At 43.7% G+C, this 22,376-nt stretch overlaps 1 protein-coding gene across 7 annotated transcripts in view; it reads left to right on the forward strand.

Moving 5' to 3' along the window:
- The window catches only part of ZNF423 (zinc finger protein 423), a 330,190-nt gene that overhangs the window by 177,060 nt on the left and 130,754 nt on the right, over positions 1–22,376 (forward strand). For 5 of the 7 annotated variants that reach the window (XM_070760210.1, XM_070760214.1, XM_070760212.1 and 2 more), the window contains one exon: positions 140–229. The exons of the other annotated variants lie outside the window; for them this stretch is intronic. In XM_070760210.1, the coding sequence (XP_070616311.1) occupies positions 140–229 (90 nt within the window). The remainder of the gene's footprint in view (positions 1–139; positions 230–22,376) is intronic. 7 annotated transcript variants of the gene reach the window in all.

A 22,376-nucleotide genomic window follows, 5' to 3' on the forward strand; every position in this document is an offset into this window, starting at 1 on the left:
TTATTCATAGACTTTCCTTCTAACCCCGTGACACCCTCTCCTCCTCTTCACCTGGCAGGACTCTGTTTTGATTTCATCCACGATTTCCTCCTTGCCACGTGGGGAGGAGTTGAGTTTCTCTGCCTCCTGTCTCTTATAGGTGCAGCTCCTGTTCCCCATGGTGAGGTCTTCCACCCTTTTCCAACCCCCACCTTACTGGAGAGGAGGATTAGCAAAAATGCTATCACAGGTAGGAAACACAGAATGTGATTCGTATTTGAAAGCAAACCTCACACCTCTTTTTCCTCCCGTGGCCTCGAAGGCTTCTCAGAGTCGCGGACAGCATGCTTCTGAAGACTGGGCTCACACCTTGAACTAAACCATGGTTGCGTTAATCTTGGCTTATCGGATAAGCCACCGTTGCCTGGATTCTCGCAGTGCAGAACAGACATATAGTCTTCCTTGGGATTTATCTTCTTGCCCTGAGGGTTCCTGGTTTGGGAACTGGAGAAGATCTGGCGGTTGTCCATGGTAGATGATTTAAGAAGCTTCCCAGTAATACTTCATCCTGGCGTTAAGCTAGCAGGCAAGAAATTGAAACAGTTATTCAACTGGAGCTTGGTATAAGTTGACTTATACGTTTCAGTTCTGGTTTCCTTAGATCAGCGCTTCTCAATTACTTTCTGATATAGGCCACCCCAGGAAGAAGTAAACATTTCACCACCACCCAACTCTCCGACATGGGATTTCAGTGTTAATATTTATTATTTTACTTATTATAAATTATAATTATTATAATTACAAATTATAACAATCATTATAATTAAAATTATTGGCTGGGGAAGGCTGCTCTACGCACTTACCTGGGAGTAAGTCACACTGAATTCAGTGGAGTCATAGACTACCGTGGTTAGGCAGGCATAGGTTACCATGGTTAGGCAGGCATAGGCTACCATGGTTAGGCAGGCATAGGCTACCATGGTTAGGCCAGGCATAGGTTACCATGGTTAGGCAGGCATAGGCTACCATGGTTAGGCAGGCATAGGTTACCATGGTTAGGCAGTCATAGGTTAGGTTAGGCAGGCATAGGGTACCATGGTTAGGCAGGCATAGGCTACCATGGTTAGGCAGGCATAGGCTACCATGGTTAGGCAAACATAGGCTACCATAGTTAGGCAGGGACAGGTTGACATGGTTAGGCAGGCATAGGCTACCATGGTTAGGCAGGCATAGGCTGCCATTGTTAGGCAGGCATAGGCTACCATGGTTAGGCAGGCATAGGCTACCATGGTTAGGCAGGCATAGGCTACCATGGTTAGGCAGGCATAGGCTACCATGGTTAGGCAGGCATAGGCTACCATGGTTAGGCAGGCATAGGCTACCATGGTTAGGCAGGCATAGGCTACCATGGTTGGGCAGGCATAGGCTACCATGGTTAGGCAGGCATAGGCTACCATGGTTAGGCAGGCATAGGCTACCACGGTTAGGCAGGCATAGGCTACCATGGTTAGGCAGGCATAGGCTACCATGGTTGGGCAGGCATAGGCTACCATGGTTGGGCAGGCATAGGCTACCATGGTTAGGCAGGCATAGGCTACCATGGTTAGGCAGGCATAGGCTACCACGGTTAGGCAGGCATAGGCTACCACGGTTAGGCAGGCATAGGCTACCATGGTTAGGCAGGGGGAATCGTTCGAGAGGGACCATGCATGTTCCCCCAGGTTCACACGCACCCACTGGCATTGCTCTGTGTCCCCCCTGGAAGAGCGTGCCCAGGTGGGGTTCTATTTACTGGCCTCTACCGGTACACTCTCTGGGATTGTTGTGGGTGCACATGTATCTGGTGAGTGTGTGTGCGCCCACTGGCATGAGATTTGGTTTCTGCGCATGCACAGCAAGTGAAATTCTTGCAGGAGGACACTCATGCATGTGAGGTTTCACCAATTTTCAGTGATTTCTTTACTTCATGAACTCCATCTGTATCGTCTGGAGGACAGAAGGAAAAGGGGGAAACATGATCGAAACATTTAAATATGTTAAAGGGTTTAATAAGGTTCAGGAGAGGTGTTTTTAATAGGAAAGTGAACACAAGAACAACGGGACACAATCTGAGGTTAGTTGGGGGAAAGATTAGATGTAACGTCAGAAAATATTAGTTTACTGAAAGAGGAGTAGATGCTTGGAACAAACTTCCAGCAGACGTGGTTGGTAAATCCACAGTAACTGAATTTAAACATGCCTGGGATAAACATATATCCATTGTAAGATAAAATACAGCAAATAGTATAAGGGCAGACTAGATGGACCAGGAGGTCTTTTTCTGCCGTCAATCTTCTATTATTGTCCAACATCATATCTGCAACCAGGCTTCCCACACTCACCGATCCACCCAGGACCTTCCAATGGTTTGGGGTTAAGATCCATCCATTGCCCTTCCGAAGATGCGTTTCCCCAAAGCGGGCAAAATCGGGACCAAAAAACCCCCCACCCCCGGAATTTGATTGAACTGAAATGTAAGCTTAATTAAAATGAAATGAAATTACTTAACACTGAAAGAATATGATTAGAACCGCACATTTATTAATTTTTCCCCCTTCGGTTATATTAAAAATTACAAATTCAGCAGCGACTGTGGGAACGGCTCTTGAATGGCAACCTAGCTAGATGACGGCATCTATCTATCTATCTATCTATCTATCTATCTATCTATCTATCTATCTATCTATCTATCTATCTATCTATCTATCTATCTATCTGTCTATTTATTAGATTTGTATGCCGCCCCTTTCCGTAGACTCGGGGCGGCTCACAACACAATAAAACAGTTGATGACAAATCTAATAATTTACAATTTAAAATTTAAAATAGTTAAGAAACCCCATTTTAAGCAGACATACCTACAAACGTACCATACATAAATGATATAGGCCCGGGGGAGATATCTCAGTTCCCCCATGCCTGACGACAAAGGTGGGTTTTGAGGAATTTACGAAAGGCAAGGAGGGTAGGGGCAGTTCTAATCTCTGGGGGGAGCTGGTTCCAGAGAGTCGGGGCCACCACAGAGAAGGCTCTTCCCCTGGGGCCCGCCAACCGACATTGTTTAGTTGACGGGACCCGGAGAAGGCCCACTCTGTGGGACCTAATCGGTTGCTGGGATTTGTGCAGCAGAAGGCAGTCTCGGAGATATTCTGGTCCGGTGCCATGAAGGGCTTTATAGGTCATAACCAACACTTTGAATTGTGACCGGAAACTGATCGGCAACCAATGCAGACTGCGGAGTGTTGGTGTAACATGGGCATATTTGGGGAAGCCCATGATTGCTCTCGCAGCTGCATTCTGCACGATCTGAAGTTTCCGAACACTTTTCAAAGGTAGCCCCATGTAGAGAGCGTTACAGTAGTCGAGCCTCGAGGTGATGAGGGCATGAGTGACTGTGAGCAGTGAGTCCCTGTCCAAATAGGGCCGCAACTGGTGCACCAGGCAAACCAGGGCAAACGCCCCCCTCGCCACAGCATTGAGAGGGCTTTTGTCTAGCTGAGAAGCTAAACAGGGTCTGGTTCGTCCTGATTATCCCACAGGGTCTTTGGAGACCTATCCATATCTCCATGGGGTTGTAGTTGGTGTGCGCTCTAAACCAGGAGTGTCAAACGCAAGACCCGCGATCTTAATCTGGCCTGCAGGGTACTTAAATCTGGCCCATGCAAAAATGGAGCTCAGGAGGGCCATATGAGCTCTGTTTTTGCTGACAGAGGGCTGCAGGAGGCTATCTCAGCGAAAAACTGATTTTTCCCCGCTTTGAAACTAAACCAGAGCAAAGTGTGTTTCACTTTGTGAAAGAAGAAGGACTGTGAATTGCCTCACAGCTGCAAGCTAAGTATCACAGAACTGATAAGGGACTTGTACAAATTACCAGTTTGTTTGGAGACAAGTGCTCTTTGCTATACCAAAAGAGGGCTCGGTTTAAGTGAATTTTCATTATAAAGAACATTGTTTTGAATTTTCAAACTTGTGTGTGTCTGAAATTTGTACCTGTGAATTTTCGGGAGGATTCTACCAGAGAGCCTGACAGAACACAGAGCCTGTGCTTAAAAGCTGCCCAGTGCACACATGCGCCCAGTGTATATGGCTCTGCATGCCGCCTGTTCACCATCACGGCTATAGGATTTCCTGCCTGAGCAGAGGGTTGGACTAGATGACCTCCCAGCTCCCTTCCAACTCAGTTATTCCGCGCTCTGCATTCCTTTCCCCGTCTCTCTGATTATTAATGCATTTCTTAAAAGCCGCTAATTACTCCTATACCCAATAGTAAGAAATGTTTAAAATATACAGCCCAGCAGTTAAATATGTTAATAGGGAGTTATTAAAGTGAAGTGTGGATTCTTGACATGAGTCTTAATAGTTCCTCTAAATCTGTTTTGATTTATTGAGTCAAAGTGGGAGGCATTAATATCGCTTGTCACAGCCTGGAACGCTGACAGGTTTTCTAGGAATTTCAACTCACTGTCCACTCGGAGCTTTCAGTCCCGATTGGTACAGTTCAGGATGCTGGTTTTGGACTTTAAGTTCTACTGGCCAGAAATCACTCATGCCCTCGAGGTTCGACTACTGTAATACTCTCTACATGGGGCTACCTTTGAAAAGTGTTCGGAAACTTCAGATCGTGCAGAATGCAGCTGCGAGAGCAGTCACGGGCTTCCCAAGGCATGCCCATGTTACACCAACACTCCACAGTCTGCATTGGTTGCCGATCAATTTCCGGTCACAATTCAAAGTGTTAGTTATAACCTTTAAAGCCCTTCATGGCATCGGACCAGAATATCTCCGAGACCGCCTTCTGCTGCACGAATCCCAGTGACCGATTAGGTCCCACAGAGTTGGCCTTCTCCGGGTCCCGTCAACTAAACAATGTCGTTTGGCAGGCCCCAGGGGAAGAGCCTTCTCTGTGGCGGCCCCGACTCTCTGGAACCAGCTCCCCCCAGAGATTAGAACGGCCCCCACCCTCCTCGCCTTTCGCAAACTTCTTAAAACCCACCTTTGTCGTCAGGCATAGGGGAACTGAGATATCTCCCCCTAGGCCTATACAATTTATGTATGGTATGCTTGTGTGTATGTCTGTTTAATAATGGGTTTTTTAAATATTTTAAATTGTAAATTATTAGATTTGTTATAAACTGTTTTTATTGTGTCGTGAGCCGCCCCGAGTCTACGGAAAGGGGCGGCATACAAATCTAATAAATAACAACAACAACAACAACAACAATAATAATAATAATAATAATCTTTAGGTTGCCCTTGACTTACAACCGATTGTTTAGTGACCATTCGAAGTCACAACGCTGCCGGGGAAAGTGACTTTGCAACCGTTTTCCACGCTAATGACCATTGCATAGTCATGTGGTTTAAATTGAGATGCTGGGCAACTGGTTCATATTTATGATTACAGTGACAGCGCTCCAGGGATTCACGCGATCCCATTTTGTGACCTTCCAAGCAAAGTCCATGGGGAAACCAGATTCACGTAATGACCGTGTTTACTAGCGTAACCGCTGCAATGGTTCACTTATCTCCAGAACCGCCTGCTACCGCACGAATCCCAGCGACCGATAAGGTCCCACAGAGTTGGCCTTCTCCCGGTCCCATCGACTAAACAATGTCGTTTGGCGGGCCCCAGGGGAAGAGCCTTCTCTATGGCGGCCCTGCCCCCACCCTCCCTGTCTTTCGTAAACTACTCAAGACTCATTTATACCACCAGGCATGGGGGAAGTGAGATATTCCTTCCCCCTAGGCTATTACAAGTTATGCATGGTATGTTTGTGTGTATGTTTGGTTTTTATAAATAAGGGTTTTTAGCTGTTTTATTATTGGATTGTCACATGCTGTTTTTATCATTGTTGTTAGCCACCCCGAGTCTACGGAGAGGGGCGGCATACAAATCCAATAAATTATTATTAATTATTATCAACGACTTAGCAAAGTCGTAAAATGGGGCCAACCTCACTTAACAAATGTCTCATTTAGTAACCTAAATTCTGGGCTCAGTGTTTAGTTAGAAGTCGAAGACCAGCTGTATTAGTGTATTTCTTTTTAATATATTAAAAAAATCACAGCTTTTAATGCGCAAGAAGATAACCCAAATCTGGGGGGAAAGGTTAAGCATGAACCAGCGATTCAAAGATTACAAATAAGCCCTTGACTTACAAACATTTATTTAGTGACTGTTCAGAGTTACAACGGCACTGCAAAAAGTGACTTATAACCTTTTGTCAAAGCACAGATCGAGCAGAAGCCACCAAAACACAGTAAAATCGGCTGGAAATTCAGAAAAAATGTTGGCGGCACAGACAGAACCAGATCCGTGATGCCAAAATTTACATCACCAGCAGGTCACTAATGGTCCAGCTGATGTGATCCAAATTGGGAGGAATCCATCCCTGCTGAGTTCCCTTTGCTAGTAACCATACCATATAGAATAACAGAGTTGGAAGGGACCTTATAGGTCATCTAGTCCAACCCCTTGCTCAAGAAGGAGACCCTATACCCGTGATGGCAAACCTATGGCATGTGTGCCATTGGTGGCATGTGGAGCCATGTTAGAGGGCATGAAAGGTGTTGCCCTATTTCAGCTCCAGAACAAATGCACAGGCTGGCCAGCTGATTTCCGGTCATGGGAAAGGCCATTTTGCTCTCTGGAGTAGTGATGGGCGAACCCAACGGTGTTCGGGTTCGGCAAGTTTGGACGAACTTTACGCAAAATTTGGCCGAACCCGGACGGGGAATCCCACCAAGAGATTCCAGGGGCGGAGCTTTGACGTCACGTATACTGGCAGGTTGCTAAGGACGCCAAGGTGATCACTTCCTGGATTCCATGGAATCCAGGAAGTGATCACCTTGGCGTCCTTAGCAACCTGCTGGTGATGTCAAGGCTCCGCCCCCGGAATATCTTCGTGGGAGGGATTCCCCAGCTCCTTCAAAGGGAGGTCTTCACGTAAAAATAAACATTGTTATTTTTACGAAAAAGGACGCTGCAGCGGCGCTGCAAGCAAAGGGCAGTCCTTTCATGTAAAAATAGACATGTTTATTTTTAGCTCACACAGAGGCTTTGGGAGGGCGTTTTTGGCTTCCAGAGAACCTCCGGGGGGATGGGGAAGGGCATTTTTACCCTCCCCTGGCTCCAGGGAATCCTTTGGAGTCTGGAGTGGGTGAAACATCAGCCTACTGGGCCCACCAGAAGTTGGGCTCCAGAGGGTCGGGGGAAGCTGTTTTCGCCCTCCCCAGGCATTGAATTATGGGTGTGGCCACTAGCACATGGGCGATAGCGTGCACACACAATCTTTCGGCACCTGAGGAAAGAAAGGTTCACCATCACTGCCCACTGTCCAGTCTCTTCTCGAAAGCTTCCAGGGGTGAAGCTCCCAAAACTTCTGAAGGCAACTTCGGTTCCATAGGTTGATTGTTCTCCCTCCCAGAAAATTTCTCCTTATTTCTAGGTTGAAATAATAGTCACGCAGAAGAAAGTCTCAAAGTTCAGCGCGCCCAACTTGGTTGAGTGACCTTTGGTAGCCAAACATCAGCCTTCTCTGCCGGTCGACTCCCTCTTTTCTCTATTTCCAATTCTCTCCTTTAAGATGAGATCCCTATAAAATAATTGCCTCCAGGTTCTTTGGCCCCAAGAGGAGCCAAAAACATTTGTGGGAGTTTTTATATTCTTATAAAATAAAGAGGCCTGTTGTTCTTGACCGTTTCTTCTTTAATTTATTTTTATTTTTTTTGCAAATCCTTGGAATTGTCGTTTCATTTTCTCAAGGGTCGTGTAATCTCCAGGCATGTCCAAGTGCAGGGGTGGAGATCTGTTTTTTCAGAACTGCCTTCCTTTGGGGATAATATGTAGACAGGACAGACGCCAAAAGAAGTTATGGAACCATTGTTTTCCCTCTCCCCCTCTGGCTGTGTCTCGTTCATTTTTCTTCTTCTTCTTTCCTTCTTCCCTCCCTTCTCTTCCTCCTCCTCTTTTCCTCTGAGGCTGCTTCAGAAATGCTCTTGTCAGAAGTCCAGGCTGATAGTTAGCAAAACGGCGTTCGAAATTAAACCGCAAGACAAAAGGCGGGTTTTTTGGGCCGAGCTTTGAAATAGGTTAAAAACATTAAATCTTCCCATCAGTTGCTTACTTTTTTCTTAAGAAAACATCTACCTGGTTGGAAGGGAAAATATACCTCTGGGCACCTTCGCTGCCTTTTAAGCCTTGAAGGAGCCTGAGGGTAGAATCTTTATTTCAACTCCTCTTTTTGCTGCAGTTTATGTCACTGTAACTCTTATTCTCTCCCCTCCCATCTTCCTTGAAGTCAATAAGCTGAGAAAACAGGAAAACATGGCGTTCCATCCAATCCACAAAGCCAAATAATTTCCCGATTGATGATGTTTTAATGGTGTTGTTTTACAGTCTGTAGTAAAAACATACTTATCCTTTGGAGAGGGGCGGCATACAAATCTAATTAATAATAATAGTAATAGTAATAGTAATAGTAATAGTAATAGTAATAGTAATAGTAATAGTAATAGTAATAGTAATAGTAATAGTAATAGTAATAGTAATAGTAATAGTAATAACAACACCAACACCAACAACACGCACAAATCCCAGCGACCGATAAGGTCCCACAGAGTTGGCCTTCTCCGGGTCCCATCGACTAAACAATGTCGTTTGGCGGGCCCCAGGGGAAGAACCTTCTCTGTGGTGGCCCCGGCCCTATGGAACCAACTCCCCCCGGAGATTAGAACTGCCCCCACCCTCCCTGTCTTTCGTAAACTACTCAAGACTCACTTATACCTCCAGGCATGGGGGAGTTGAGACACCTTTCCCCCAGGCTTTTTTTAATACTTTGCTTTATGTTTGGTATGAATGTGCTGTTTGGTTTTTAAAATAATAATAGGGTTTTATATGTTTTTTAATATTAGATTTGTTCCACTGCTATATTGTTTTTATTGCTGTTGTGAGCCGCCCCGAGTCTTCGGAGAGGGGCGGCATACAAATAAGTAAGTAAGTAAGTAAGTAAGTAAGTAAGTAAGTAAGTAAGTAAGTAAGTAAGCAAACAAACAAACAAACAAATACATAAATAAGTAAAAATAACATCATTCATAATTACAATTGTATCTTAAGCACTCAACGATTTACACACTTTCCAAACTGCTCGTTGGCATTGCTACTACCGCCTTCCAATTTTAGTTTTGTTTTTATCAGCCTACTCATTTCACATTTACATTGCTATATTCAATATGATTACCTAAATCTAACTCTTGAGATGCCCTTAAGTCTATTTTTGAAAACTCTTTGTGAGCCTTGGTGGCACAGTGGTTAGAGCGCGGTACTGCAGGCTGCTTCTGCACATGCTCAGGGAGCGAAATCTTGCACAAGGAAAATCGTCAAACTCGCACACGGGTGAGCGTCCTTGCATGTGATTTCACTTTCTGCGCATGCACATAAGCGGAATCTCATGCAGGCATGCATAGGTGCATGTCGGGGACGCGGAAATTTATTTGATTTTTTTTTTTAATGCCACCCTTCTCCTTAGACTCAGGGCGGCTTGCAATATGTTAGCAGTAGCACTTTTTCACAGAGCCAGCAATATTGCCCCCACAATCCGGGTCCTCATTTTACCCACCTCGGAAGGATGGAAGGCTGAGTCAACCTTGAGCCGGTGATGAGATTTGAACTGCTGACCTACAGATCTACAGTCAGCTTTAGTGGCCTGCAGTACTGCACTCTACCTGCTGCACCACCCTGGCTCACATCTTCATGCACATCTTCATTTTTCCTACTGGACCATCCATGTAGCAGCCCATTACCGCACGACAGCCAACCTGACCCTGGGCAAAACAATTGAATCCCACCCCTGGTTTCTTCCAAGCAGTAATGGGCAGCCAAATTTTTTACTGCCACACTATGGGTGTGGCTTATTTTGTGGGTGTGGCTTAATGGTCACGTGACTGGGTAGGAGTGGCTTGCCAGCCATGTGATCAGGTGGGAGTGGCTTGAACGATCATCATCGTTCAAGTGAACTGTTAAGTCCTCGACTTACAATCTCACCAGTGTCGCTCTCTGGGGTGACAATTTGCTTTGCGTTTCCGCGCTCTCCTTCCTGGGTTGCCCCCCCCTACCTCAGGCTGGGTAGCTAGGTGAATAGGTGCTGCCAGAAGCATAAATGCTGCCAACGCCATTTCCACCCATGCCTTCTGAGGCTGGAGTGGAGACGAGCAGGAAAGAGGGAAGCTTGTCCGAAGCCAGAAAGGAGGAAAGAGGAAAAAAGCAAGGAGCACAGACACAGCAGCAGCAGGGACAAAAAGGAGAGCTGAGCCGAGACCAGGAAGCTCGTCCGAAGCCAGGAAGGAGGAAAGAAGAAAAAAGCAAGGAGCACAGACGCAGCAGCAGCAGGGACAAAAAGGAGAGCTGAGCCGAGACCAGGAAGCTCGTACGAAGCCAGGAAGGAGGAAAGAGGAAAAAAGCAAGGAGCGTAGATGCAGCTGCAGCAGGGACAAAAAGGAGAGCTGAGCCGAGACCAGGAAGCTCGTCCGAAGCCAGGAAGGAGGAAAGAAGAAAAAAGCAAGGAGCACAGACGCAGCAGCAGCAGCAGCAGGGACAAAAAAGGAGAGCCGAGCCGAGCCCGGTAATCCAGGATGTGACAGCCGCCAATCAGCTGGAGCTGCGCACACATCTTCAATTCCGCCGGTGGAACTGCATTCCACCCCGTCCTGACTGCTTCCCACCCCTGCTTCCAAGCAAAACCCTTCCCATGGTTTCCATGATGGCTGCATCTTGAGAAGCTCCAAACTTCCCAGAAGGAGAGGACGCCAAAAGGCTAATCCTTTTCCTTTTGTTAGGACAGTCCGCCACTTTGCTAATTGCAAAGGAAAGGACCCATAGCCAGAGAGTTAGCTCCCGAAGCTGCATTCGTTTCCTCCCCATCGCTGCCGCCACCACCTCTCCCTGTCTGAACATTGCTTTGGACGGCGCTCAGAATTCATTCATGGCTTGTTTTTTTCCCCCTGCACGAAGGAGATTTTATTTCAGTTCCTGTTTTCAATATTACTTAGCCGCTGGCTTCTCTGCCAAACTGGCAGGGCTCGAAGCTTTGACTTCCTGTACAGATGATGTAAAAGTGTCTATGCAAAAAAAAAAAAGTCTTGCAGCCATTGGGAGATAAAAGCCAGGACACTGGGGATTACAAAGAGAGAGCCAAATTATATTTATAATATTAAAGTTGAGTGCATTTGCGGTTTTGCCATCCTCTGGGGTTTTTCATAAGTAGAAAAACATGAATTAGCATTTTCCATTTCCATATATTGACTGGAAACATAACCTCCTCTCAATTAAGACCTATAGCTTTTGGGATGCATGCAACAATTTAATAAAATATTTACAGCGAGATTTGCATTTTACATAGCACTACCTTTTTGGGGGAAGAAAAGGCGAAGAAAGAAAGAAAAATGTTTTGCGGGGAGGGAAAGAGGAGTGGAGGACTAAATCTAAAAACGAACTGAACAACGTTGTACACTTAAAATTGTCTCCTCTGTTGATTGTGGTCACCAATAATTCATTTTGGGCTGATATTTTTTCCTCTCTCTTTTTATTTTTTGCTCAGCCACGTTTATTTTTCAACATCATCCTTAAAGGCCATATTCCTTATGGAAGGATGGTCATTTCCCTTTTGGAAGCCGCTCCGAGTCTCTGGAGAGGGGGGGCATACAAATCTAATAAATAATAATAATAATAATAATAATAATAACAACAACAACAACAACAACAACAACTCGTACGGGGGAAAAATCTATTTGCAGCTCTGTGTTACAGGGGGGGGGGAGAACCATAAGTGAAACACTTATTTTTCTTGACCCCCCTCCTTTCTTTCTCTCTCCCCCTCTCCCTTGAATGTAAATGGGTGTTGTAAAGAACATAGCTATTTCCTGGATAATTTGCAGTTGTATATTTTATGTTAATTTCCCCGAAAATATTGCACCCCTGCCAGGTTTAGTAGAGGCTCACTGTGATATGAATAATTTCTAGCAAATCATTTTTTTCCCCTCATTTAAGATTTGGCACCTTTTAAAGGTTTTAATAATAGCAACAAGGAAGAAGATTTAGAACAAGCAAAAACAGTGGAGAGAGAGAGAGAAAAAAAGAGAGAGAGAGAGAGAGAGAGCTGGGCATGTTGCGAGTGAATGTAAACTAGGAAAAATAATTACATGGCAAACATTTTTCTACAGATGCCTTTTTTTTTTTGCTCCTTCCTTGTAATGTAATATCTATTTACTAAACTGTTTATTTTGGGCCCTCCGTTTACCATAAAATATTTATATTTGCTTTGCTGCAATAAAAAATATTGACAAAATACCACTGAGATTTTAAGAACAATTGGTGTTTTACTTCCTAGACAGCAGAAGCAGTGAATAGGCTGGGCGTGTAATCTACCACAACCACAACCTCCCCATCACCTTGCAATATTTTACACAGATGCAAAATTTCTAAATAACATCACCCAGTGTCTCTGCCCTGAACTGGGGTGGATTTGAATTTGGATATTTCCTCTTCTTTAAGATCACTGATTCCAGTGATAGTTCCACTGATTGTTCTAACTGTCAGGAAATTTCTCCTTAGTTCTAAGTTACTTCTCTCCTTGTTTAGTTCGCACCCATTGCTTCTTGTTCTATCCTCAGATGCTTTGGAGAATAGGTTGACTCCCTCTTCTTTGTGGTAACCCCTGAGATATTGGAAGGCTGCTATCATGTCTCCTCTAGTCCTTCTTTTCATTAACCTAACCATGCCCAGTTCTTGCAACCGTTATTCATATATTTTAGCCTCTTCCTATTCTTTACCAGGCCATCTTCAACACATCAAAGTGATTGTGCAGCAGTTGCGGCCCTATTTGGACCGGGACTCACTGCTCACAGTCACTCATGCCCTCATCACCTTGAGGCTCGACTACTGTAACGCTCTCTACATGGGGCTACCTTTGAAAAGTGTTCGGAAACTTCAGATCGTGCAGAATGCAGCTGCGAGAGCAATCATGGGCTTCCCTAGGTATGCCCATGTTACACCAACACTCCGCAGTCTGTATTGGTTGCCCATCAGTTTCCGGTCACAATTCAAAGTGTTGGTTATGACCTATAAAGCCCTTTATGGCATTGGACCAGAATATCTCTGGGACCATCTTCTGCTGCACGAATCCCAGCGACCAGTTAGGTCCCACAGAGTTGGCCTACTCCGCGTCCCATCGACTAAACAATGTTGTTTGGTGGGACCCAGGGGAAGAGCCTTCTCTGTGGCAGCCCCGACCCTCTGGAACCAACTCCCCCCAGATATCAGAGTTTCCCCCACCCTCCTTGTCTTTCGTAAGCTCCTTAAAACCCACCTCTGTCATCAGGCATGGGGGAACCGAGATATTCCCTTCCCCCTAGGCTTATAGAATTTATGCATGGTATGTCTGTATGTATGATTGGTTTCTTAAATTGGGGTTTTTTACATTACTTTTAATATTAGATTTGTTCATATTGTCTTTTTACTGTTGTTAGCCGCCCCAAGTCTACGGAGATGAGCAGCATACAAATCTAATAAATAAATAAATAAATTGTTTTGCCTGCATTGTTTCCTGCATTAAAATGAAATAAATGGAGGTATTTAGAGAAGCCAGCCCATGAAGTAATTGTTGGATTGTGTTGTTTGTTAATGGTTTTTTTTTTTTTTAGTTTTGCTGTCTTTACTGAAAAATATTGACCTCTTTGATCTTTTCCGATACTAAGCCAGAGGATAGGTCATGACTTTTCCATAGATGGGACCTGGGAGATTTTCGACTAGCATCTTTTCCACCCAACCTGGAGCAGGGGTACTTAAGTGCATCACTGAACCTTCACCCTGGCTGCTTGAGGTTTCAGGACTGGCATTTGGGCTCAAGCTGCGTGGTCCTTGGGATTCAGCCTGTAAACCATGGGTCTTCAACCTTTGGGCTCACCTTGGTCTCAAAGAGTGAAGAGTCATCTATATAAATAACACAGTACAGTGGTACCTCTACTTATGAACTTAATTCGTTCTGTGATCATGTTTCAAGTTTATTGGATTTATATGCTGCCCCTCTCCGAAAACTCGGGGCGGCTAACAAAAATCATGAACAATATACAATAAAATCCAATACTAAAAGCAAATTAAAACCCCTTAATATATAAAAACCAAACATACATACAAACATACCATGTATACAGTTGTAACGGCCTAGGGGGAGAAAAAGTCTTAATTCCCCCATGCCTGGCAGCAGAAGTGGGTTTTAAGAAGCTTACGAAAGGCAAGGAGGATGGGGGCAATTCTAATCTCTGGGGGGAGTTGGTTCCAGAGGGCCGGGGCCACCACAGAGAAGGCTCTTCCCCTGGGTCCTGCCAAGTGGCATTGTTTAGTTGACGGGACCCAGAGAAGACCCACTCTGTGGGACCTAACTGGCCGCTGGGATTCGTGCGGCAGAAGGCGGTCCCTGAGGTAATCTGGTCCGGTGCCATGAAGGGCTTTATAGGTCATAACCAGGTTCTTAAGTAGAAAAGTTTGTAAGAAGAAGCATTTTTTTCCATTAGGAATCAATATAAAAGGAAATAATGCGTGCAATTGGGAAAACCACAGGGAGGGTGGAGGCCCTGTTTCCTCCCGGGAGATTCCTAGAGAGGCCCCACGGAGGCTTCTCCCTGCCTTTTCCGGTTACAGTTTCGTTCGCTCTGGACTGCCAAAGCCTCCTTAAGCACCACTGAAAGGCTCCTCTGGCAGCCCAAATGGCTGGGATTAAAGGGGGAATGGCAGGAAGTTGGCCGGGCCTTCGTGCCGCTCTCAAATTTCCTGGGAAATTTTTCCGGGCTCGGATTCTTAAGTAGAAAATGGTTCTTGAGAAGAGGCAAAAAAATCTTGAACACCCGGTTCTTATCTAGAAAAGTCCGTAAGTAGAGACGTTCTTAGGTAGAGGTACCACTGTAATGTTAAAAGTTTATGCTTTGTTGGGCCACATTACTAGTTGTCTTAGAAACATAGAAACATAGAAGATTGACGGCAGAAAAAGACCTCATGGTCCATGTAGTCTGTTGTTATACTATTTCCTGTATTTTATCTTAGGATGTACATATATTTATCCCAGGCATGTTTAAATTCCGTTACTGTGGATTTACCAACCACGTCTGCTGGAAGTTTGTTCCAAGCATCTACTACTCTTTCAGTAAAATAATATTTTCTCACGTTGGATCTGATCTTTCCCCCAACTAACCTCAGATTGTGTCTCTTGGGATGCATGCCCAAGATGAGTCTTTAGATCAGTGGTTCTCAACCCGTGGGTCGGGACCCCTTTGGGACATATTTTTACAATCCAACCAATCAGATGTTTACAGTGGAGGTGTCCCTCTGACCTTCCTGCCAATCAGCTTAAAGCTCTGTTTGGAGAATTGGTGCTAGACTTATGGTTGTGGGTCACCACAACATGAGGAACTGTATGAAGGGGTCGCAGAATTAGAAAGGTTGAGAACCGCTGCTTTAGATTCTTATGGAAGGCAAGGAGGGTGGGAGCAATATGAATCTCTGGGGGGAGCTGATTCCAGAGGGCTGGGCCCCCCACAGAGAAGGCTCTTCCCGCCAAACGACATTGTTTAGTTGAATGGGACCTGGAGGAGGGTGACCTTGTGGGACCTAACTGTTTGCTGGTTAGGCGGACAGAAGGCGGTCCTGCAAGTAATCTGGTCTGATGCCATGTAGGGCTTTATAGGACATAACCAACATTTTGAATTGTGTCTGGAAACCAGTCGGCAGCCAACGCAACCCGCGGAGTGTTGGTGAAACATAGGCATATCTGGCCGCTTGCATCTGTAGTTTCCAAACACTCTTCAAAGGTAACCTCACATAGAGAGCCTTGCAGTAGTCAAACCTCGAGGTTATAAAGGCATGAGTGAGTACAGACTCCATGTCCAAATAGGGCCACAACTGGTGCACCAGGAGAACCTGGAAAAACGCTCCCCTCGCCACAGTCAACATTTGATGGTCCAAAGTCAGCTGTGGATCAAGGAGGACGCCCAAGTTGCGGAACCTCTCTGAAGGGGTCAAAATTCCACTCCCCCACAGAGTAATGCACTTATGGAATTATGGATTTGCTAGATTTTTTTGTGTCATTGTTCATGATTGAAATTTGACCTCTACTGTCCAGGAGGTTGGGAATTCCCGACGCAAATTAATACAAGGGCTCCTCTATAAATTGGCTCCCAGAAAACTAAATTAGCCTCCTCCTTTTGTGGTGTATCTTTAAGACCTTTTATCGCATTAGAAATCATTATTCTCAGCAGCAGTCTGAAAGAAAAGAAAAAACAGACTGATCCGGGTGCATAAATGGAAAACAACCGTTAACATTCTGCAAAAAAAAAATAAAAAAATCAATTTGCAATCGAAAATAAATTGTATTGAGGTGCCCCTAATTTCCCCTTTAACTGGTCACTGGTTCCCCAGGGGAGGCAAACTTATTTGGGCTTAATGAAGCTTCTGGCCTTTATGTTGGAAAAAAAAGTCACAAAAGACTTCTTTCCTTTTAAATTAACATGCAGTGGTGCAAATTTTTAAACAAGTCTGTCTTTGCAAATAGTTATTCTAATCTAGAAGCCCTTTAAATTTTGAGGTTCCTTTTTTCAGTCTTGGCTCTTTTCATCTTGGTAAATGCCTCTAGAAGAAGTACAGAATCTTGCCAAAGAACAAAAGGAGAAACATCTTAGACGATTTCCCACTCTATCCATGTTTGTTTGGTTATGCCGTTGATCTCACTGCTGAAAAACAAGACAATAAAAATGGGATTTAGTTGAAGATCAAGTAGATGCTGGAGAGGACTTTTAATATCTTATGAATTGTCTCCACTTACTGTCAGGAAAGAAGGAAGGAAGGAAGGAAAGAAGGAAGGAAGGAGGGAAGGAGGGAAGGAGGGAAGGAGGGAAGGAGGAGATGGAAACAGGGAAGGAAGAGATGGGGAAGGGAGGAAGGAAGGGAGGGAGGGAGGAGGGAAGGAAGGAAGGAAAGGGGAGATGGAAACAGAGGAGGAAGGAAGGATGGAAGGAAGGAAGGGAGAGGTGGAAACAGGAGGAAGGAAAGAAGGAAGGAAGGAAAGAAGGAAAAAAGAAAGAAGGAATAGGGGGAAGGAAACAGGGAAGGAAGAGATGGGGAAGGGAGGGAGGGAGGGAGGAAGGAAAGGGGAGATGGAAACAGAGGAGGAAGGAAGGGAGAGATGGAAACGGGAGGAAGGAAAGAAGGAAAGAAGGAAAAAAGAAAGAAGGAATAGGGGGAAGGAAACGAAAGGAAGAGATGGGGAAGGGAGGAAGGGAGGGAGGGAGGGAGGAAGGAAAGGGGAGATGGAAACCGAGATGGAAGGAAGGATGGAAGGAAGGAAGGATGGGAGAGGTGGAAACAGGAGGAAGGAAAGAAGGAAGGAAGGAAAGAAGGAAAAAAAGAAAGAAGGAATAGGGGGAAGGAAACAGGGAAGGAAGAGATGGGGAAGGGAGGAAGGGAGGGAGGAAGGAAGGAAGGAAGGAAAGGGGAGATGCAAACAGAGGAGGAAGGAAGGATGGAAGGAAAAAAGGAAAGAAGGAGTAGGGGGATGGAAACAGGGAAGGAAGAGATGGGGAAGGGAGGGAGGGAGGAAGGGAGGAAGGAAGGAAGGGAGAGATGGAAACGGGAGGAAGGAAAGAAGGAAAGAAGGAAAAAAGAAAGAAGGAATAGGGGGAAGGAAACGAAAGGAAGAGATAGGGAGGGAGGGAGGGAGGAAGGAAGGAAGGAAAGGGGAGATGGAAACCGAGGAGGAATGAAGGATGGAAGGAAGGAAGGAAGGAAGGAAGGGAGAGGTGGAAACAGGAGGAAGGAAAGAAGGAAGGAAGGAAGGAAGGAAAAAAAGAAAGAAGGAATAGGGGGAAGGAAACAGGGAAGGAAGAGATGGGGAAGGGAGGAAGGGAGGGAGGAAGGAAGGAAGGAAAGGGGAGATGCAAACAGAGGAGGAAGGAAGGATGGAAGGAAAAAAGGAAAGAAGGAGTAGGGGGATGGAAACAGGGAAGGAAGAGATGGGGAAGGGAGGGAGGAAGGAAAGGGGAGATGGAAACAGAGGAGGAAGGAAGGATGGAAGGAAAGAAGGAAGGGAGAGGTGGAAACAGGAGGAAGGAAAGAAGGAAGGAAGGGAAGAAGGAAAAAAGAAAGAAGGAATAGGGGGAAGGAAACGAAAGGAAGAGATGGGGAAGGGAGGAAGGGAGGGAGGAAGGAAGGAAGGAAAGGGGAGATGGAAACCGAGGAGGAATGAAGGATGGAAGGAAGGAAGGAAGGAAGGGAGAGGTGGAAACAGGAGGAAGGAAAGAAGGAAGGAAGGAAAGAAGGAAAAAAAGAAAGAAGGAATAGGGGGAAGGAAACAGGGAAGGAAGAGATGGGGAAGGGAGGAAGGGAGGGAGGAAGGAAGGAAGGAAGGAAAGGGGAGATGCAAACAGAGGAGGAAGGAAGGATGGAAGGAAAAAAGGAAAGAAGGAGTAGGGGGATGGAAACAGGGAAGGAAGAGATGGGGAAGGGAGGGAGGGAGGAAGGAAAGGGGAGATGCAAACAGAGGAGGAAGGAAGGATGGAAGGAAGGAAGGAAGGGAGAGGTGGAAACAGGAGGAAGGAAAGAAGGAAGGAAGGAAAGAAGGAAAAAAGAAAGAAGGAATAGGGGGATGGAAACAGGGAAGGGAGGGCTTTCCTAGTAAAGGGGCAAAAACAAAGGGCAGGGTTTTTTTTCTTAAAGACCCATCTAAATTTTCTTAAAGACTCATCTTAACTTCTGAAGCCTATAGCAGGGTGGGCAGATACATCTGGAGAAGCTTTGAAAAATTAGCTCATTCATTTCACCTTTAACCTTTAGAAAGACAGAAATGCAATGCAATATATTGAGAAGTGGTTTGATGAATTGTCTGCCACCCAGGCATGAGCATGGGTGTCTGGAATGGCAAGAGAAAAATCTTCATGACATTGCCAGCCTACAATTCTCCCAACTTGTATACTTGGTTCCAAAAAGTCAGGATGCAGATGCTCAACAATAATATAATTTTGAAGATGCCTCCTGCATGCATTGGTATTGTGACATCCTTGGGGTTTCAAAAAGTTCTTAAAGTTATAGTATCTGATTGCAGTTGTTGAACATGTTATTACATTTCTACTTAGTGCCTTACATTCTGGTGGAAGTTGGTATCAATAATAGGATACCACTGGATAGCTCAAAATAGCTCTTTGGCATTTTTGTAAAAAAGATTTAAAAAAACTGCAAAGGGAATCTTTTTAAAAAATTATGCATGGACTACTGTAGATTGAAAGTGGCTAGAGATAAACTTTTAGGGTCACTCAATGACCTCAGTCCTTATATTTGTAGTAATGAGTGATGGTTCTTAACAGGGATTTTACCAGATCCGTCAATGGCTGTTAGCGACAGCAGTTGAGTTGAATTGCTATGTTCAAGAATTGCAAGTATTATTATTATTATTATTATTATTATTATTATTATTATTATTATTATTTATTGGATTTGTATGCCGCCCCTCTCCGTAGACTCGGGGTGGCTAACAACAGTGGTAAAAACAACATGCGACAATCCAATACTAAAACAGCTAAAAACCCTTATTTCAAAACCAATCATCCATACAAACATACCATACATAAATTGTAGAAGCCTAGGGGGAAAGAATATCTCAGTTCCCCCATGCCTGATGACAGAGGTGGGTTTTAAGAAGCTTACGAAAGGCAAGAAGGGTGGGGGCTATTCTAATCTCTGGGGGGAGTTGGTTCCAGAGGGCCGGGGCCGCCACAGAGAAGGCTTTTCCCCTGGGTCCCACCAAATGACATTGTTTAGTTGACGGGACCCGGAGAAGGCCAACGCTGTGGGACCTAACTGGTCGCTGGGATTTGTGTGGCAGAAGGCGGTCCTGGAGATATTCTGATCCGATGCCATAAAGGGCTTTATAGGTCATAACCAACACTTTGAATTGTGACCGGAAACCGATCGGCAACCAATGCAGACTGCGGAGTGTTGGTGTGACATGGGCGTATTTAGGGAAGCCCATGATTGCTCTCGCAGCTGCATTCTGCACGATCTGAAGTTTCCGAATTATATGCCGAAGTAGAGAAAAAGTTTTTCCTTTCTGCACCCATGCTGTTCCTTTGAAATTTGGACGCTCGGTTGATGGCCCTTTGGATATACACTGCTCCAAAAAAATTAAGGGAACACTTAAACAATACCACATAACTCCAAGTGAATCAAACTTTTGTGAAATTAATCTGTCCACTTAGGAAGCAACACCGACTGACAATCAATGCCACGTGTTGTTGTGCACATTCAACTTTGTACAGAGCAAAGTATTCAATGAGAATATTTGAGTGTTCCCTTTATTTTTTTTGAGCAGTATATCTATCATGTAGCATTTCTCAACCATAGCAACTTTAAGATGTCTGAACTTTAACTCCCACAATTCCCCAGCTAGCATCTTTGATAGCATTTAATAAAATCAGTACAGGTAAAAATGTTCTTATGCCCCCTTTTCCAGTAGTCTTTATTTTTTCTTTTTTTTTTAAAAAAAAAATCTTATTGCGCTAACTTGGTCTCTGGTGGTGTGTGTGAGAAATGTTGGTGTGCATGTTTGCAAAATATGCAAAATATGCAGATAATACAGATAACCAGATCGTTCTTAGGTTGTGAACTAAATCAAGGCGTAGCAGCTGCATTCACACAATGAGCAAAGGTTGGTTCATTTTTGTTGTTGTTAGTTGCAAAGGCATGTCTGACCCATGGACAATGGCCCTCCAGGCCTTTCTGTTCTCTACCAGCTCCCATTTAAGCCAACTGCTTCAGTGACCAACCACCTCTGTCCCACCTCTGTCTTCTCCAGTGAGTCCTTCCTTCTCATTAGGTGGCCAAAGTCTTTGAGTTTCATCTTCACGGTCTTCTAAAGAGCAGTCAGGGTTGATCTTCTTTGGGACTGACCGGTTTGATTGCATTTTTAATTGTAATTTTAATTTTTGGGAGTGACCGGTTTGATTTTAATTTTAATATTTTAATTTTAATATTTTAATTTTAATATTTTAATTTTAATATTTTAATTTTAATATTTTAATTTTAATATTTTAATTTTAATATTTTAATTTTAATATTTTAATTTTAATTTTAATTATTTTACTTTTAATTTTAATTTTAATTTTAATTTTAATTTTAATTTTAATTTTAATTATTTTAATTTTAATATTTTTATTTTAATATTTTAATTTTAATATTTTAATTTTAATTTTAATTATTTTAATTTTAATTTTAATTTTAATTTTAATTTTAATTTTAATTTTAATTTTAATTTTAATTTTAATTTTAATTTTAATTTTAATTTTAATTTTAATTTTAATTTTAATTTTAATTTTAATTTTAATTTTAATTTTAATTTTAATTTTAATTTTAATTTTAATTTTAATTTTAATTTTAATTTTAATTTTAATTTTAATTTTAATTTTAATTTTAATTTTAATTTTAATTTTTTTAAAAAAATTCTATTTTATTATTATATTTTATTGTCAAGTAGATAAAGTACTAAAGCTGACTGCTAGATCTGCAGGTCAGCAGTTCAAATCTCATCACCGGCTCAAGGTTGACTCAGCCTTCCATCCTTCCGAGGTGGGTAAAATGAGGACCCGGATTGTGGAGGCAATAGACTGTCTCTGTTAAAAAGTGCTATTGCTAACATGTTGCAAGCCGCCCTGAGTCTAAGGAGAAGAGCGGCATAAAAAAAATTGAATGAACGAACAAGCAAGCAAGCAAGCAAACAAACAAATAAATAAATATTGGCAGTACACATAGATATACCACTATTTATATACACGAGATGGGTACTAATAAGAGGGAAACATTAGGGCAAACTGGTGCACTTATGTATGCCCCTCTTAGGAATCGGGTGAGGTCAACAGTGGATAGTTTTGGGGGTTTGGTGCCAAAACTACAGAATCACGTAGTGAGTTCCAATCAGGTAGTGAGTTCCAGGCATGAACTACTCGGTTGCCAAAGTCGTATTTTCTACAATCAAGTTTATTTTGAGTTTTTATCTGTTGCGTGCTCGTGTGTTGTTTTGGTTGAAGCTGAAGTAGTCGTTGATAGTTTGATGATTTTACGAGCTATGCTTAGTCGTTATAGCAGATGATTTTACGAGCTATGCTTAGGACATGTTTAAGGTGACGTAGTTCTAAGCTTTCTAAGCCTAAAATTTCAAGTCTGGTTGCCTAAGACATTCGGTTGCAAGTAGAATAATGGAGGGCTCTTCTCATAAAGTATCTCTGAACACTTTCTAATGTATTTATGTCCGAAATGCGGTGTGGGTTCCAGA

The sequence above is a fragment of the Erythrolamprus reginae genome, chromosome 9 (genome assembly GCF_031021105.1).
Source record: "Erythrolamprus reginae isolate rEryReg1 chromosome 9, rEryReg1.hap1, whole genome shotgun sequence".
Taxonomy (NCBI): Eukaryota; Metazoa; Chordata; class Lepidosauria; order Squamata; family Dipsadidae; genus Erythrolamprus; species Erythrolamprus reginae.